Genomic DNA, 17,963 nt, shown 5'->3' with positions numbered 1-17,963 from the left:
TAATCTTCTGAAAACACTTCTTTTAAAACACTTACTAGCTTCATTCAGAGTCAAGTGTCAGATTCCCTGGAGTTTAAACAACCTACTTCCTGGTAAGAATGAAGATGATGTTTCAGTAGGGTTTTCTGGAATGGTTGGATGCCTCTTGGTGGTGACTGGTTATACTGGCCTACTTCCTCCTCATACCACCAATACCTATCTGTGAAACTGGGCTAGGGAATGATTTTCCTCCATGCAAAGTTAATTGATGCATCATAGGATGAATGTCCTAAAAATTTAGGAGCATCTTTTAATAGCAATGCAAATGTGTTATTCTTTTCATGCATGAAAATAAAAAAATAAATATTGTCCTAGTAATTATAAAGGTTCCATTCAGGCAGCTTTGCATTCCAAAGAAACTCTGTACTGTGATATTGCTTGAGCCAAGGAATAAGTTAACAGGAGCAGGGAATATGTAAACTTTTGAAAGTAATACATTTCTTTCTAGGGGAAAAAATATTAATTGAATATGTAAATCTAGAATAGGCAGAACTCATTTATGAGATTTTTGAGGTTAATTTTTTTATTCCCAATTATTTTATTTGCTCTGTGTAATAAGTAATATTTTCTAGTCGATGAAACTTGTTAAATTTAAAAAAAATTGCATATGGAGTTAATGTATTGATGCTAATGAAATTTCCTAACTGTTGGATGCTTATATAATTTCCTGATTCTTCTTAATTATCTCCTCAGATTTGGCTTACAACTAAGCATCAAGGTCTTAAGTCTGGCACATTTTTTTGGCCTGGATCAGATGTGAAAATTGATGGAATTCTTCCAGATATCTATCAAGTGTATAATGGGTATGTTTGGATGGAATTTTTGTTTTACTAAGGTTATAAGATTATATATTTAGAGCTAAAAGACAATTTAGGCCCCATCCAGTCCAACTCCCACATTGCACATGTGAGGAAAATGAATCACAGTTTAATTGACTTACCCAGGGTCACACAGCTGTAAAATGTCCAAGAGAGGATTTGAACCCAAATTTTCCTGACTGCAGGTCTAGTGCCCTATCTACTACACAATATTAACTCTCAGCACAGTGTAATGAAAAGAATACTGGACTTAGAGTCAAGGAGGCCTGGGTTTAAATCCTGCCTCTTACACTTATAAGCTATATGATCATAAACACAGTTTCCTCAAGCTCTCTAAGGTTCAATTTTCCAATAAGTGAATGAGCTATAAAACCAGCATTACCTACTATATGAAATTATTTCAAGGAAAGAACTTTGTAAACTATATAATTGTGAGTTGTTACACATGTGGAAGACCATGTTACACAATAGTATCTCAGATCCTTTCTAGAGCCTTAAATTCTAACATTTCTGTTTGAAAGGGTGGCAGAGTTAAGAAAATAGGAAATCTATCTTAAAGAAAATCTAAATAACAACAGGACATGAGCTCAAAAGGTTTTTGGTTTTTTTAGCCTTCCAATTATAGTGTCTGAGAAACATTGGTGGGTATGATATCCTATTGACATTCTACCATGCTGAGGTCTTTGGGAAGGGATAAAGGAGATTAGGACATCAGAGAACAAGAAATAAAGTATAGCTATCCTCTTCTGGAGATGTGGAGATCATTTGTTAGGAAAAGGAAGGTGAAGTGTCTGGAGAAGTGTGAGAGGAAATGGCCTTTCAGTACTTCACCTTCAGCTCCCATGACCTCCATCTCCATTATTTCTGCAATCAAGGGGACTACTCATAGTTATATCTCATAATCACTCATAATCAGCCTCCAACTTCCTGAATTCTGAAGTTCCTTTCTCTGATCAAAATCTTCTCATCTTCTCTTTTTCTAATTATTTGTCCTAATGTCTTTCTATCTCTTGATCCATCACAGTTTTTGAGTCTATTACCCATTCTGGTTTCACTTCTCACCCTTAACACTAACCATTTCAAGAACTCACTGTTTTCCATTCTTAAATTCCTGAGGCCTTCCTCTTCCATCCTTAAAATCTCCAACCCTGGATCGCATCCAACATCTCCCTTTTCCATAAGCTACTGAATGCTCCTGGAGGAAGTCATAAATTCAAGCTAACTGGATCCCTTATAAATTCATGCTAAGAGAAATCACTACCCTGCAGGTTTTATTCAATTCTGATTGCCTATCATGCTATTTACAGAAAGCATTATTGACTTGCTCCTTTGTGCTTAAGTCCTTATTCCTTTCACATCTTTCTCTTCATTTACACTCCACTCTCATATTACTTCTCACCTGGGATATTGTGACAATTTACTAACTGGTCTTCCTGCTTCAGGTTTCTCCTTTTTCTAAATGATTGTATAAACTGATTGCCCAAATAATCCTCTTGATGAAAAGATTTAACAGTCCATCTTCTCTGATTCCCCATTGCCTGTGGAATAAAATGGAATGCTATAGCCAGACATTTCAGGTGATCTGTAATCTTGTTCCAGCCTGCACTTCCAGCCTCCTTCCCCACTGTTCTACTTTTACAGCCACACTGGTCTGACACCATCCTTCTCCTTCTCGGTTCTTGTATTTCTTCAGGTGGTCCCTTGTGCTTGGATAGTAGTACAATACTCACTCTAGAGTCAGATGACCTAGATTAAAATCTTGTTCTGGATACTATCTTTGTGACTTTGGGCAAGTCATTTAATCTCTATAGGCCTCAGTTTACTTGACTGTAAAATGAGGGAATAGGATGAAATAGATGACCTTTGACATCCCTTCGAGCTCTAAGTCCATTATTCTCAGGCTAAATCAATGTCCTCCCTCCACATCTTCATCTATTAAAATTCTCCACTTCATGAGCCAGCTTATGTTCCTCTTGGTGTTGTTCAGTAATTTTTCAGTAGGGTCCAACCCTTTGTGACCCCATTTGGGGTTTTCTTGACAAAGATACTTCATTGGTTTGCCATTTCCTTTTCCATTGCCTTTTACAAGCAAGTGAGGTTAAGTGACTTGTCTAGGGTCACACAGACCCTATTGTCTGAGGCCAGATTTTTCTTTTTGGAGGGGGGGAGGGCAGGGCATTTGGGGTTAAGTGACTTGCTCAAGGTCACATGCCTAGTAAGTGTTAAGTGTCTGAGTTCAGATTTGAACTCAGATCCTCCTGACTCCAGGGCCAGTGCTCTATTTACTGCACCACCTAGCTGCCCCTAAGATATGATCTTTTTTTTTTTGCCTTTTTTTTTTGGAGATTGAGGCCAGATTTGAACCCAGGACAATGTATTCCTGAATCCAGGCCCAATGCTCTAACCACTTACACCACCTAGCTGCTTAGGTGCTACCTCTGCCTTAAAGTCTTTTCTTTTTGGATCCACTGATCTGAAAGTCGTCCTTTGCTCCTAAAATTATTGTAGCATTTTATATAAAATGCTTTATATAAAATTCTTCTCCTTTGTCCTCATAACATTCTGTTTTTTGTCATATTTATTTGTGTGCAGGTCTTCTTTCCCCATTCTCCTCCCATGTTTACCACCTTTGTATGCTCCAAGCCTAAGGCAAACTAGGCATTTAATAAATGTTCTATGAATTAAAACAGGAAAAATATTTGAAAGTTAGCAAAGTTTACTGGCAGTAAGTTAGATAAGAGTCCTTAGTCTGGAATTGGTCACAATTGTTTAAATGAAAAGGTTAAAATAATTAAGAGAATTGCCTGACAGTCATCGATTTTTAAACCACTACTGTTAAGTGTGAGAACCTTATTTGAGAAGTTTACTTTCGATGCTTAGATTTCATGATCTGGGGCAAGGGTTCTTACATCAGCCGTTATTACAGATATTTTTCTTTTGATTTGTCTTCAAAAGCATTGGTTCTTTTGTCTTACTTTTATTTTTAGTTCCATCCCATTTGAAGAAAGAGTTTTGGCTATTCTTCAGTGGCTAAAACTTCCTAAAGATGAAAGGTATGTAGGTGCAGAGTTGATATTCTATATTGTCTCTTGGCTTAGAGAAGTTGGTTATGTAACTTAATTAAAAAGAACAACTTTTGATTATCTTAATTGTTTTGCTATACTTGTAAATGTGGCCTTGACTAATCTATTGGATTAATCATTTCAAATGCCTTTTCAAGACATCCAACATAAAATTTCTTTCTCAGCAGTTTAACTATTACCTCTGTGATATGAAATGGATTTTATTTGATATTTATTGTTATTTCTATTCTATGTTTCAATGTGTTCATAAAATATTACATTTTGATACTGTTTGATTTAGACCACACTTTTACACTCTGTATTTAGAAGAACCAGATTCTTCAGGTCATTCGTTTGGACCCGTCAGCAGTGAAGTAAGTACATTTTCATTGGTGACTTAGTAGAACAATCTGACAGCTAACTGAAACTGGAGTGTGGGTTCCTGACAGTCTGTATGACTTCAGGGACAGGGTGAATGAAGGGTGAGAGAAACTGTACTGAATCGAGGCTTTGAGCTTCTTAGAGAAACAATATCCAGGGTAGTTACAACAGTTAGGACAGTGGTATGCTTGCACGTAGTTTCCTTACTTACTAGGTTGCTTCTTAAAATTGATGGCAATCTAAATACTTAATCAACAGTCTCCAGCATGCTGGGGTCAGTATCAGTATTAAAACTAAATTCTTACTAGTCAAGGGTTTGTAAAAATGATGATGATGATGATAATTAGTAGCATTTATATGGCATTTTAAAGTTTGCAAAGCACTGTGCACATGTTCCATCATTATATCCTCACAATAACCCTGGGTTTTGAATATTATTGCAATCCCCATTTGTATAGATAAAAAAATAGAGACATAGAGAAATTATTTGACTTGCCCAGGGTCACAGAGCTAGAATGTGTCTGAGGCAAGGTTTGAACTCAGGCCTTTCTTGACTCCAGGTCCAGCATTTATCTTCTGTATCACCCAGCAGACCGACAAGATGCTAGGTTTCTGTGATTTCATAGGCAGAAGTGGGTAATGAGAAAGGAAGCTCTTTCTTATTTTCTTTGGATAGTTTCCTGCTTCTTTAAGACTATCTTAATTATCAGAACTTGATGAAGTATTGGAGGGTTGGGAGTTAGGTCAAAAGTTGCTTCTAAACCTTGCTGTCATTTACTTTGACAACTAGACACTTAGAAGATGAATGTAGACTATGAAATAGCAGTCGAGGAAAATGCTTCTATATCACATTTTAGTAAAAATCTCTGTATTGTCACTCATTGTTTTACAAATTCAAAAGTCTCTTTGAATAATCTTGTATCAGTTATCACTCTTCATTTGGAAATCCAGTAGGAATTACAAGAAAAGAAGATCTGAATGGTCTTTTTAAAAAAAAAATATATACTTAATTATTTCTTATCTTGCTGGCTTCTTGTTCTCCTCTGTCTTCCCATGTAGAGCAGGTAAGGTTTGAGTTAGACAGAAACCAAATTTTATGTCAAGTTATGAGCATGTGATAGCCCAACACAAATACGTTTCTGAGAAAACTATAGTTAGATGACGGTTACATCAAAGGGTCAATCAACTTGCTTATTTTAGTAGAGCCAAATAGACTTTGTCTTAAAAACATAACTGAAAAACAATAACTTTGTCTTAAAAAAAAAGATATTGGTTGTTTTGATGACAGATATAGAGGCAGTAAAACATAGTGGAAAGAGAATTGGATTTTGAGTCAGGGGACCTAGGTTCGAATCCTAGCCCTACTGCTTATTAGCTATTTGATGTTGGGAGGTCATCTCTCGCCACCTCAGTGTCTTCATAAGAAAAGTGAGGAATAATTGATTCCTAAGGTACCTACCAGGTCTAAATTCTGTTATCCTATTTCAGTCAAATACTTAGATTGAGCTTTAGTAGTGATACTCTATTATTATTTTTTTATTTCAAAGTTCCTTTTTTCTCTGAGTGATTGAAAGTCTAGGATTCAAGTTGGAAGTGTAGAGTTGGTGGATCATCTAGTCTACCACTTACTAACCCCCCCCCCCATTTCTTAAATTGGGATGTTGAGATTCATATAAATTAGTAACTTAACTTGCTAAGTTTGCCTAGGATAGGTAGTAAGTGACTGAACCAAGATTTGAACTCATGTGTACTGATTCTCAAGCCCAATGACCATGCCACTGGACTAGACAACATCACCTCCCACTGAATATATGTACTTTAAAAATCAATTTCTTTCTATCTTTTCAGAGAATCTACTTTCCTGATTCATATCACTAATTTTATGGTTCTTGGTTTTTCCGTTATTGAGCTTAGCTCTCAAATTTAATTTATTTGCAAGCAATGAGATAATTTAAATTCTCAGAAAAAAATTTAAACTTGATTTGTCTTGTTTTAACAAAGTGTTAATGAGAGGTCATACTGATAGAGACTGTCAAAGATTACTTCTAAAGTAGTAAAAGATAGATAAAGTAAAAGTAAGAAATAGATAATAGTAAAAAAAAAGATAACGATTAAGCTGATTTGACATTATCTAAATATAAAGCTAAATATGAATACTGATGGTGTGTTTTTTGTGTGGAAAGTTGGAAAAGATAAATGCTACATGGTATTAATTCTGAAATGTCACTTGATGTTGTATTTATATTCTTTTGTTTTCTAGGACTTAATGATTTTTATGTTTTAAGAAATTTATTGGTCATAGAACACACAGTACAAACTCAGTCGCAGTGCATCATATATCTGTTAGATTAATACCATGGTCAATTTTTGTTAAGCTCATCAATCTGAGTTGAGACATAGTTTGAATCATAGGTATTCCATGTGTATGCCAAGCAGAGGTCTTGGGGAGGGGCTTATCAGATTGGTTATGGTTGTTTCAAAGTCTTACGGTGACTAGGCCATTTCAGTGTTAGTAGTCTATGATTACCTGCTTGTCAATCAGTTATTATTTTTTGATTTCAATTCCCCTGACTTCTGAGTCTCAAATGAATGTTTTATGTGGTATAGATATGTACTTCAGTGTTTTTTCCTCAAACATAGTAATAGATTTATAGGAAAGAAAATATTTGGAGCCAAAATTCAACCACAAGTTTGTTCCACTTGAAATTTCTTCTCTTTCCTAGGTCATCAAGGCATTACAGAGAGTTGACAACATTGTTGGCATGTTGATGGATGGCCTTAAAGCAATGAACTTACACAGATGCATAAATCTTATTCTTGTGTCAGATCATGGTAATTTAAATTCATGTCAGTTACACTTCATATCAGGGATGCCAAGAGATTAGTTACATTGCCTCTGATTTCCCTCACATTCTACAATTCATTTCATGTAGTTTCCTTCTTATATTGGAATCTCATGCTGATACTTATGGGAAAATTAAGGGGAAAAATAATATGAAGTGACATGTGCCAATCAGAAGAAAATTTCAAACCCAATTACTAAAGTGAGATAAAGGATGGGAGTAAATGTTGGTTAATTTGGGGGTGAAAGCAACCACCATTCTAAATCATTAAAAGAAAATTTAAAAGATTATTTCCCCTCTAAATTGTGTAGTTTGGTGTTTTAGGCCATTTTATTTTCATGAAATTTCCCATTTCTCTTTTGTTGAAGTAGATATAAGGTAGACTATTATTAGACCTGACCTTAGCATATTTCAACTTCTAAAATATTGTTCTGTTATTTTTTTTTTTGCCTTTTGGAGGGCAATTGGGGTTAAGTAACTTGCCCAAGATTACACAGCTAGTTTTTTTGTGTGGGTGTTAAGTGTCTGAGGCTGAAACCGAACTCAGGTCCTCCTGACTCCGGGCTGGTGCTTTACTCTTTATGCTTTACCACCTAGCTGCCCCTATTGTTCTGTTTTTTATTGTGAATGGCTGTTTACTATGCTAATGACAGTGTTGGGAAAATTGGAGAAGTTGTAGATGGGGAATTGAAAAGCATTTCTGGGAAGTAGAAATGATTATGTTGTATAATGAAATACTAATGGCAAAATCTGTGAAACAATAAAAGATCCAAAGGGAGATCAGTTTTGTTATTAGTTCTCTAGATGAACTTGGCCAAGCTTCTCTGGTTTTGTTTTCTATCTATAAAACTGGAATGGTGATATACAATACACATATCTAAGATGTTATGTTGCTTAAATAAGGGTAAGTATTTTTTTAAAACCAATTAGCAATCAAAATTTATTTTTAAAAAGAATAAATATTAAGGAGTTTCCGGGAGAGATAGCAAAACAAGGTCAGGTAATAGTGATTGCTAGAAACTAAGGTTCTTAAAGGGGGAGGGAGAACCTGTCACATGCTTTTTTTTTTTTTTTTTGTCATGAGTCCTTTGGAATTGTCGTAGATCATTGTCCAAATGAAGTTCTTAAGATAAAGTTCATTCTGCCTGATAAAGGTCTTCCTTCCTCTCTCCCTTCCTTCCTTCCAAGAATTCCAGCTGTTTTTCAATGTTTTTTTTTTCTTTTTAGGAATGGAACAAGGTAGCTGTAAAAAATATGTCTACCTGAACAAGTATTTGGGGGATATTAAAAATGTCAAAGTATTTTATGGTCCTGCAGCTCGATTGAGAATTTTTGATGTTCCAGATAATGATCAGACTTGTAAGTATTTAAAATGATCAGAAAATGAGTGGATATATTCAGAACTTGTTATTAAAAGTTGAATTTAGTCAATATTAGCCAGGAAGGAGAAAGGGAATCAGATAGATAAGAATGTTACTTTCCTTTTGATCTTTGGATTAGCAACCTAAATCTTTTGCAACTCAAGCATTTTATGGAACTTCACTGGCAGGGAAGTATAGCCAGCTTTCTCAAGCCCTCCAGCCCGATTTGCTAAGTTTTAGCACTTAGAAAAGTGCTACTGCTCTGTCTGAAAGCATATGAATTATACTACTAAAGTACAGGATTCATCATCTTAGGTGACCTACAGGCAGAACATTTTATAAAATATTAAAGCATATTTTATTCAGGTCAATTTCATTGTCATTACTAAGTTAATAGAACTGATTGCTAATATAAAGCCATTATTTTTTCTGGGCTAATACTTATATAGAATGATTTATGTTTTTTTTCCTTGCTTTTTGGAGGGGGGAAGACAGGACAATTGGGGTTAGGTGACTTGCCAAGGTCATACAGCTAGTAAGTGTTAAGTGTCTGAGGCTAGATTTGAACTCAGGTCCTCCTGACTCCAGGGTTGGTCCTCTATTCACTGTTCCACCTAGCTGCCCCAATGATTTATATTTTTGAAAATGTGTTTTTTTAAAAAGAGACTTTTTTAAAGAGGTTAATAAGTCTTACCCTTAAGAAAGACAATCTGAAACCATTCTAAATGATATTAAAATTTATTTTTTTAGATGTCAAAGGAAAAATTAAATTACACATTGTCTCTTAAATATACTATATTACTCCAAGCCAATAGTGTCAGGAAATTTATTTTACAATATTATTTCAATTGTAGTTTAAACCATTTCTTTTACACCACCTCCCCTCCACCCTCCCCACACCCCCTCTACCAACCTCTTTGCCCTTGCAGTTCTTGAGAGAGAACAGTTAATTGCTTGTGTACTTCTGAGAAACAAAAGAAAACCGGTTATTGTTCTTACAGTGTTTTTTATTTCTAGTTATTTCTAATTATGTAGTAAACATGTAATAAACTCTTGCTTACTAATTATTTGGTATTCTTTCAGTTAATTATGAAGGCATTGCCAGAAACCTTTCTGTAAGTACTACTTGTTTAGGAATATCTAATTGTACTTAATTTCACTGAATACACACCATATAAATTTAAATTAAAAAAAAATCATTGATGGGGGAAGGTAATGTTAAACACATGCTTTATCCAACCACGGCTTAAGTAAAGAATATAAAAACTGTATTGTGGGATTGCAAATTTGAAATTTTTGCCTATGTGGGTTTTTTTTCTGCCTAATCAATAACTTTTAAGGAGGCCTAAGGGTTTATCCCATTAAGGTAGATTGTTATATTCTACTCACAAATATTGAGAAAAGTATTTATCATTCTGGATAAGAGAATATTTGGAAACTGATTAGATAATCAATAGCCAGAACAAACACAATATTTAGTGACACTAAATGTGCCCTACCTAGAACATTTTAGCCAGTTCTGGTATTAGACTTATATAAATCCTGAGAACTAGATTCTGGTTTGTTTTTATGGTTCTATTTATTCAAGTTGGTAAAATTAAACAAAACATTTGTTAGCAGGAAACTTTTTATCATGATTTTCAAAGTCATTTCATGGTAAGCCTACTCATTTAAAGGTTTGTGCTTCAAGTGTCCCCAGGATTTATGATTTCATTGGTGTGAGTATTACTTTCACCAAAGTTGATTCCTTTTATGCTCTATTGGGTGGTCTTTTGGAGTTAGTGTGTCAACCTTCTGATTCTGAGTCTCTCCAAATTTAGCTAGGCTGGTCCTCAGACAGAACATCTGCATTACATCTTCAAGCTCATATTCATATACTTTCTAACATTTTATGATAAGCCCCAGAACATTTTATTCTGCTGGTATAACCTTCATGAACCCAAGATAACTTATGTGCTATAGTGAGGGAATAGAGTTGGACTTTAATGGAGCACTTCTTGGAAAACAGGAACGCAATGATAACACTTATTTTAAATTAAATTGTGATTTCAGTGCAGGGAACCAGATCAGCACTTCAGACCTTATTTGAAACAATTTTTACCCAAGCGGTTTCACTTTGCAAAGAGTGATAGAATTGAGCCCTTGACATTCTACTTAGATCCTCAGTGGCAACTTGCAATGTAAGTCCTGCCTTTGTCTTCTCTTTAATTCCTTCTATGAAGTAAGGAAGTAAAATCGTGAACAGTGTTTGTAGCAGATTATCTGAGGATAGGTTGTATTAGAATAATAATGAAAGTGCATTAAGGTATGTAAAGAGCTTTATGTGTGTTATCTTGTTTAATCACAGGACAATAGTCCTGAGAAGTGGGTGCTAGTAGTAGCCCCATTTTACAAATTAGGAAACTGAGGCTGAGAGAGGTTAAATCACTTTATCATGGTCACACAGATAATAGTAGCCAGTAATAATATAATAGCTACCATTTATATAGTGCTTTGAGGTTTTTAAAACACTTTTTATTTTATCTCATTTTATTCTCACATTATCCTTATGAGAAGGGTGCTATTCCCAGTTTTACAGAAAAAGTCACTGAGCCTGAGAAAATTAGATGACTTGCTCAGGATTACACAGCTTGTAGGTGTTTTGAGGCATATTTTGAACCTAAGGAAAGAGAAAATAAAAGCTGGGAGTCCAAAAGGAGGCTGATTGGGTAACAAGAATAAAGGACAAACCATAGATTAGGATTGTGTCTATAGAAATAAAAATGAAGAGATGGATGAGAGAGATGCTGCAAAGTGAAAATCAGCAGGACTGATAGAAAGAGGTACAGTCAAAACAGTTACTAGGGTTCTGGTTATTAAAGAAAATTGTGAAAAGATACATGTTAGAGGAGCAAGAGGAGAACATGCAGAAGAGACAGAGAAGACAGTTAATCATATGTTAGCAGGATATTCAAAATACAGATGTTTATAATGATTTTCTACCACCTTAAGATACAATGAATCCTTGGAAACTGAATATGAAAGTAAGTTGTCACCTGATTAACTTCACCAGTATTTTCTTACCTTGTTATATGGAATTTTAGCATTTAAATGCCACTTCATTAATTCCTATTTCTTAAAACATTGCTTTGCAAGTAGTTTCAAGCACATGCTACTGGGCTTTAAGGATTGTACCAACTGTTTTGTACCTCACCTCAGAATACTTTAATAGGGCTCTGTGCATTGGGGTCATTCAATAAAAATTATGGACCAGTTAAGTAACATTATTGATGAAGACCTAAATCATCAAATTGTATAATGGCCACCTCTGTGTGTCCATCTTCTCAACCCTGGTTGAATTTAAATAAGTTAGGAGTCAAGTAATGGTATTTTACTGAGTATCTTATTGTCTATTAATACAATACAGAATTTTTGGGAAAGAGGGCAAAGAGAGAGGAGACAGGAAATCAAAAGGAAATAACTTTTTATTTAATTATAAGATGGTATAGAAAGGGTAAATAAAACTTAAACAGTTGTTTTTTTTTTAAAGCTAGTTAGTTCATCAGCCTTGTGTCTTCATAGTAGGTGTTATTTTTAGATCAATCAGCCAATAAAACACTTATTAAGCAGTCACTCTATGCCAGGCACAGTAAATTAAAAAATTTCATTCTAGTTCTAAAATATGTCAATGTGTTATGTTAACTGGTGTGTCTGTGTCGAAATTAGGAATCCAGCAGAAAGAAAATACTGTGGATCTGGATTCCATGGCTCAGATAATACATTTTCAAATATGCAAGTAAGTAAAAATCTTATGCCTCATTGTCTTTTTGAAAATAAAAGATTTCTTGATGAATAACTGCAAACATATATTCCAATTTTTAAAATTCTGAAACATAAAAATCCAAACTCACAAAACAAAATATAGGATGATTTTATGTTTCACAAAAGGATTTCTTTAAATTCTTTAAAAAATAAGTACATCTTATGTACTTAAAATGATTTGATTCGCTATAAATTGATTTACATGTGACTTTTCAGGAGGTGCCTAAAGTGAAGCATATCTCTATTAAAATTTTAAAATCCTACTTGCTGCATTTATTAGTTGTAGGACCAGGGGCAAATCACTCAACTTTTTAAAGCTTCTATCTAATTTTTTGGAAAAATTGGGATACTGCTACTACTACTCCTTTTACAAGGTTGTAGAGAAGATCAAATGAATGATGTTTATAAGGTGCTTCTTAAAGTACTTGTGTTCTCATTCTGGCTGTGCCACTCACTTAACTTTACTATTTCTGGAAAAGGCATCTCCTTTCTTCCAGTCACCCAAGTTTGCATCTAAGGCATTATCCTCAATTCCTTTTTCTCACTTTAGCTCAACACTCCTAATTATTCCTCCTCCCTCAATTCAGTAAGTTTCCAAGTATTGTCAATTCTACCTTGACGATTCTCACATCTGCTAAAGGGATTTTTTCTAAAGCAAAGGCTTGCCATTTCACTCTCCTACTCAGTAGAGACCAGTGACTGTTACTTCTAAAGTAAAATGTAAACTCCTCTCTTGAACATTTATGACCCTTTACAATCTGACTCCATCTTTATTATATATTGTTATTCTTTATGTTTGATATTCTATCTTCCATCTTTGTGCCTTTGCACTGCTCTCAATACTTGCAATACACTCCTTCCTCATTTGTTTGAATCCTTATTTTCCCCAGAAATTGTCAGACTCTAGCGCCAATTTCTACATGGAGTTTGTCCTGATGCTTCAGCTGTTAGTGCCTCCTCTTCCACAATCACTTTGCATTAATTTTGTAGGGAAGAGATTGGTTTTTTTTTTGTCTTTGTATCTTTATTACCTAAATAGTACCTGGCACATGTTGGGTACTTAGCCATGCTTGATTAATTAACATTTAGCAAGTCATTTAAGCTTTATGAACCTTAGTTTTCCCATCTATTAAATAGCAATAATAATAATGTTTCTGCTGCCTACTTCATAGGGTAGTTTATACTAAACATATCAACATAAGGTATCATTATTATTAATAATAAACAATATTAACTAATTGACATTTTCCTGCTAATCTTCCCCTAAGAATATACAAATAAATTATTAGATTAAAATTCTATAAATGAAAGCTCTTTAGGCATATCTCAGTGTATTTTGACACTAACTGCTTATATTTTTGGACAAAACATAGGCCCTCTTCATTGGCTATGGACCTGCATTCAAGCATAATACTAAAGTTGAACCCTTTGAAAACATTGAAATTTATAACTTAATGTGTGGTAAGTGCAAACTGATTCATGATTTCTGAGAATTTATGTGAAATGAAAGCATAGTTAGTAAGTTATCTTATGTATACATATAGAGTGGTGCAATGTGTATGATTTTAGAATAATCTTTAATATTTTCACCTTTGTTCTATCCTCACTCTATTGCTAAATATTTTTTAGTACCACATATAGGGATCCACTTGTACAAAATTAAAGAGGTGGGACATGGAATGCCATGTTTGGGGGAAAAATGAGTGAAATCAGAATAATATGAAGCAATATTGGAAAAATTGGCAGGAGCCAGCATGCTGGGAGCTTTAAATAAAAGGTTAGACAAAAAAGAGCCATCAAAGATTTTTGAGAAGGGAGGGGTTTAACATATTCACATCAGAGCTTTAGGCATATTGATTTGGTAGCTAGTTAGAAGAGGAATTAGACAGGGAAGAGAGTTAAGGATGGGAAAACTAATGAACAAACCATCCAGGTAAGAAATGAAGAAGCACCATAAATTTTAGAACTTGACAGGGCCTTAAAGATTATTTAGTTCAAGTGCCTCATTTTACAGATGACAAAACTGAGATACAGAGAGATCATAGAAACACATTATCATAGATTTATAACTGAAAAGGACCTTAATGGTCAAGAAATCCAACTCCCCCATTTTACAGACGAGGAACCTGAAGTCTAGAGAAATTAAGAGGATTGCCCAATGTCACATAGCTAGTAAGTATCTGATGTGGGATCTGAACCCATGTCTGCCTGATTCCAAGTTTAGTGCCTGATCCACTATAAACTACTGTTGTATTTTGCCTGATGTGCTCAAGTTCATAGAAATAGTAAGTGGCAGAAGTGGGATTTAAACCTCAGTCCTCTGATTTTCCATCAAGAACCTATTCCCTGAATCATGGCTTGGATTAGTGTAGAGGCTTTGTTAGGAGAGAAGAAGATGGGTATAAAGATAATTGAGATAGGATTAACAAGACTTGGAAATTTAAATACCTATGTGTGTTCAGGGGAAGGGAAGGTTTACTCAAAGGTTTCAAACTTGGATTAGGGGAAAGATGGTGTTATTAATAACAGAAATGGGGGATTTTGGAGAAGGAATAAAGTCTGGGTGAACTATGAGTTTGAGTTTGAGATATTTATAGGATATATATATATATATATACACATATATATATATATATATATCCAGTAGAGATGTTCAGCAGGTAGTTGTGTATACAGTACTAGAGCTCAGGAGACAGGTGAAGGCTGGGTATGTAGGGCTGGAAATCATCTGCTTGGAAGTGATAGTAAACATTGGGAATAGTACTAATGAAAACACCAAAGGAGAGAGTGTAGAGAGAGAAGGAAAGATGGATTAGAAAAGGGTTTTGTGTGGTAAACTCACTTAAGGCGATAGATGAAGATGATAATCCAGCAAAGGAGTCTTAGAAGGAGCAATTCTACAGGTAGAAGGAGAACCAATAGAAAGAAGCATCAATGATGCCAATGAAAGAGAAATTGTAAGAAAGTGAAAAAGGGATAGTAATAAAGAGCTAAGAAAGGTGACCCGTTGGCCCTGACAGGAGGAAGAAATTAGTAGGAATAGGCAGTACCCATTACCATCCCAGAAGAATGAGTTTGCAGTAATGGCAGGAATGCATGAATAAAGGAGTTCCTTTTTAGAATATCTTGTGCTCAGCCTAGCATCATATATGAATTGAACCTTTTATGATATTCTCAATTATACTTGTTTCTTAATGTTTCTATAATCTCACACTTGGAAAATATGAAATGTTCTTAATGTATAATCACTTTAGTGGTCCAAATTATTTTCCACAGAACATTTTACAAATTAGTATAGTGTGTCAAGTCTCTTCAAATTTCCAATAAAAACAATGTAGTCAAAACCCAATTTGAAATAAATGAAAGCAGTATAAATCCCTTAATGTTTCTTTCTGTACAGACCTCATAAAGTCTTATGTGCATTTATTTTTAAATTTTAAAGACATAATAAAATCACTGGGTATAATGAAACGAGTTTGTAATCCCCACTATTTAGGAGGTTGAGGTTAGTGGATTGTTGGAGCTCAGAAGTTCTCAATTGCAGTAGGCTTAGCCAATTGAGTGTGCATGCTAAACATAGCATCAGAATTGTGAGCACCTAGGAGCAGGGAGCTATCACATTGCCTACAGAGAAGCAAACCAGCCTGGTCATAGTTCTTGTACCATTCAGTAGTGGAATCAGACCTGTGAGTGGTCACCACATTTCTAGACTGGGTAAGACAGGGAAGCCCAGTCTCAACATACATATATACATACATATATACATATATATATACATATATATATATATTTGCCATTTAAGAAAGATCTTATCATTTTCTTTTTTATATTGAATTTAGGTTCTTTCAAATAATTATCTACCATTCTTTGAATTATTGTAGATTTACTGAATTTGAAACCAGCTTCAAATAATGGAACTCATGGAAGTCTTAACCATCTTTTAAAGAAACCTGTTCACCTACCAGAGCATCCCAAAGAAGTAAGCCACCCAGCAAAATGCCCTTTTACAAAGAAAACAAGAGAGAACCTTGGCTGCTCATGTGACCCGGTAAGGAGGCTGAAGATACTCATTTGAGTGTTGCAATTTTGCAGTAAGTAGCACAATATTGGAGGCATTTAATGAATGTTTGAGACAAAAAGCTGCTGCTGCAGAAGATAATTTTTTCGTTCTTGGAATGTTTGGGTATTTTTGTTTTAGTTTTTGGGGTTGACTTTCCAGTTTTGCACTTTGACTTTTTTGTTTTGTCAGTGGTTTGCTGTAATCTGATTAAAGTGAGGGAAAGAAGTTGAGTCATTGTTGAACAGTGGAGTATGTTGTATTGTCTACTATTATTGAGAGAGAGAAAGACAGAGACAGAAACACAGAGATAGAAAAGGAGAACATAGGACACTGAATTTAAATTGAGCACGGTCTTTATTTTCTGTGGTGTCATTTATGCCCTCTAAGTAGAGGGAGAACAAAGTGAGATAATTCTTTTGGTGAAAAATTTAGCTATACTATATTTGCTTCCCACTACACATTTATGGTTAAGAGCTTGCGCAGGTAATAAATTTGCGGTGGGATATTGCCAAACATATGGAATAATCATCCATAAAGATTTTGGGAGCTAATCCCTTCCTTATTTCCTTCCTTCCTTCCTTCCTTCCTTCCTTCCTTCCTTCCTTCCTTCCTTCCTTCCTTCCTTCCAACATAATGCTGAAACTTCTATGGAATTATTATTATTAACAATAGTATTTTCTCACATAAGATTTTCAACATTTCAAATTTTACACAGGGTCAATATTAGTTAATTATGGTGTCCAGTCCCTATAATTAAGATATGAACAATGATAATTTTACAAATTCCCTTGAATTTCTTTTTTAATTTTTCAAAAATTTTAGGTTTCATCCACAATGGATTTTCAATCAGAGTTAAATATGACCACAGAAGAAGGTAAGAAAGCCTTATTTTTATATAAAGTCAGAAGAAATGCAGAAGTGAATTTTTAGTTGGTAGCATAAGAAACACAGGAGTTTCTTGTAGAAAACTCCCAGAGAGGAGCTTCTACTATTAATGTACCTACCTGGTGAAACACAGAGATCTCTTTGTTTTAGACAGTCTAGACTGTTAGTCATAAGGGGGGCCGTAGTATTTACACTGGAAATAGTGAGCGATATCATATTTTGTGGGAGCTGAATCACTCTTCATGACCACAAGGAAGATGTTTTGAAGGTTTGAGTGATACTTAATAATAGAGCCTCAGATGATGGTTTAACATTGCCATCAAGAGCTTCTACTAAGGCTCCTATGTCCATGCTATGCTGTACTAGGCACCAGGGGTCATATTAAAGTCATTCAGTGTACCTAAAATTGGGCTGATTAAATATCAGAATAAAAATGAGGAATATTCAAATTATGTTTTTCAATATTCATTTGTGCATTTGGTGTCATTTAGATGCAGCCTAAAATTGTTAAAGCAGTAGTAGCCCTTGCAAAATTCTGCAGAAGATTAGGGCAACTGAATTCTCAACCCTTAACCTGACAGTCTGATTTTTTTTTTTTTTGTACAGAGATCTGTTGCTTCAGTTTCTTTTTTTCACATAGCTATGTTTTTTAGAAGATAATATTTTGATCAGAATAGTTATGTGGCCTATGAGGTTTGTTTTGTATACCTAAT

The 17,963-nt window shown here is 34.6% G+C and overlaps 1 protein-coding gene across 1 annotated transcript in view; it reads left to right on the top strand.

Annotated features, from left to right (window-relative positions):
- ENPP1 (ectonucleotide pyrophosphatase/phosphodiesterase 1) overlaps positions 1-17,963 on the top strand; it is a 107,020-nt gene that overhangs the window by 65,619 nt on the left and 23,438 nt on the right. Inside the window, exons 9-19 of the mRNA XM_069077381.1 lie at positions 733-842; positions 3,845-3,910; positions 4,221-4,293; positions 7,024-7,132; positions 8,371-8,502; positions 9,588-9,619; positions 10,557-10,684; positions 12,210-12,279; positions 13,679-13,766; positions 16,187-16,353; positions 17,188-17,239. Of these exons, the coding sequence (XP_068933482.1) occupies positions 733-842; positions 3,845-3,910; positions 4,221-4,293; positions 7,024-7,132; positions 8,371-8,502; positions 9,588-9,619; positions 10,557-10,684; positions 12,210-12,279; positions 13,679-13,766; positions 16,187-16,353; positions 17,188-17,239 (1,027 nt within the window). The remainder of the gene's footprint in view (positions 1-732; positions 843-3,844; positions 3,911-4,220; positions 4,294-7,023; positions 7,133-8,370; positions 8,503-9,587; positions 9,620-10,556; positions 10,685-12,209; positions 12,280-13,678; positions 13,767-16,186; positions 16,354-17,187; positions 17,240-17,963) is intronic.

Source organism: Petaurus breviceps, unplaced genomic scaffold (genome assembly GCF_028583685.1).
Source record: "Petaurus breviceps papuanus isolate PSGF00001 unplaced genomic scaffold, PetGlider_PUasm1.0 90977, whole genome shotgun sequence".
NCBI lineage: Eukaryota > Metazoa > Chordata > Mammalia > Diprotodontia > Petauridae > Petaurus > Petaurus breviceps.
Note: the sequence above shows the minus strand (reverse complement) of the source record. Positions and strands in the feature narration are given on the sequence as shown.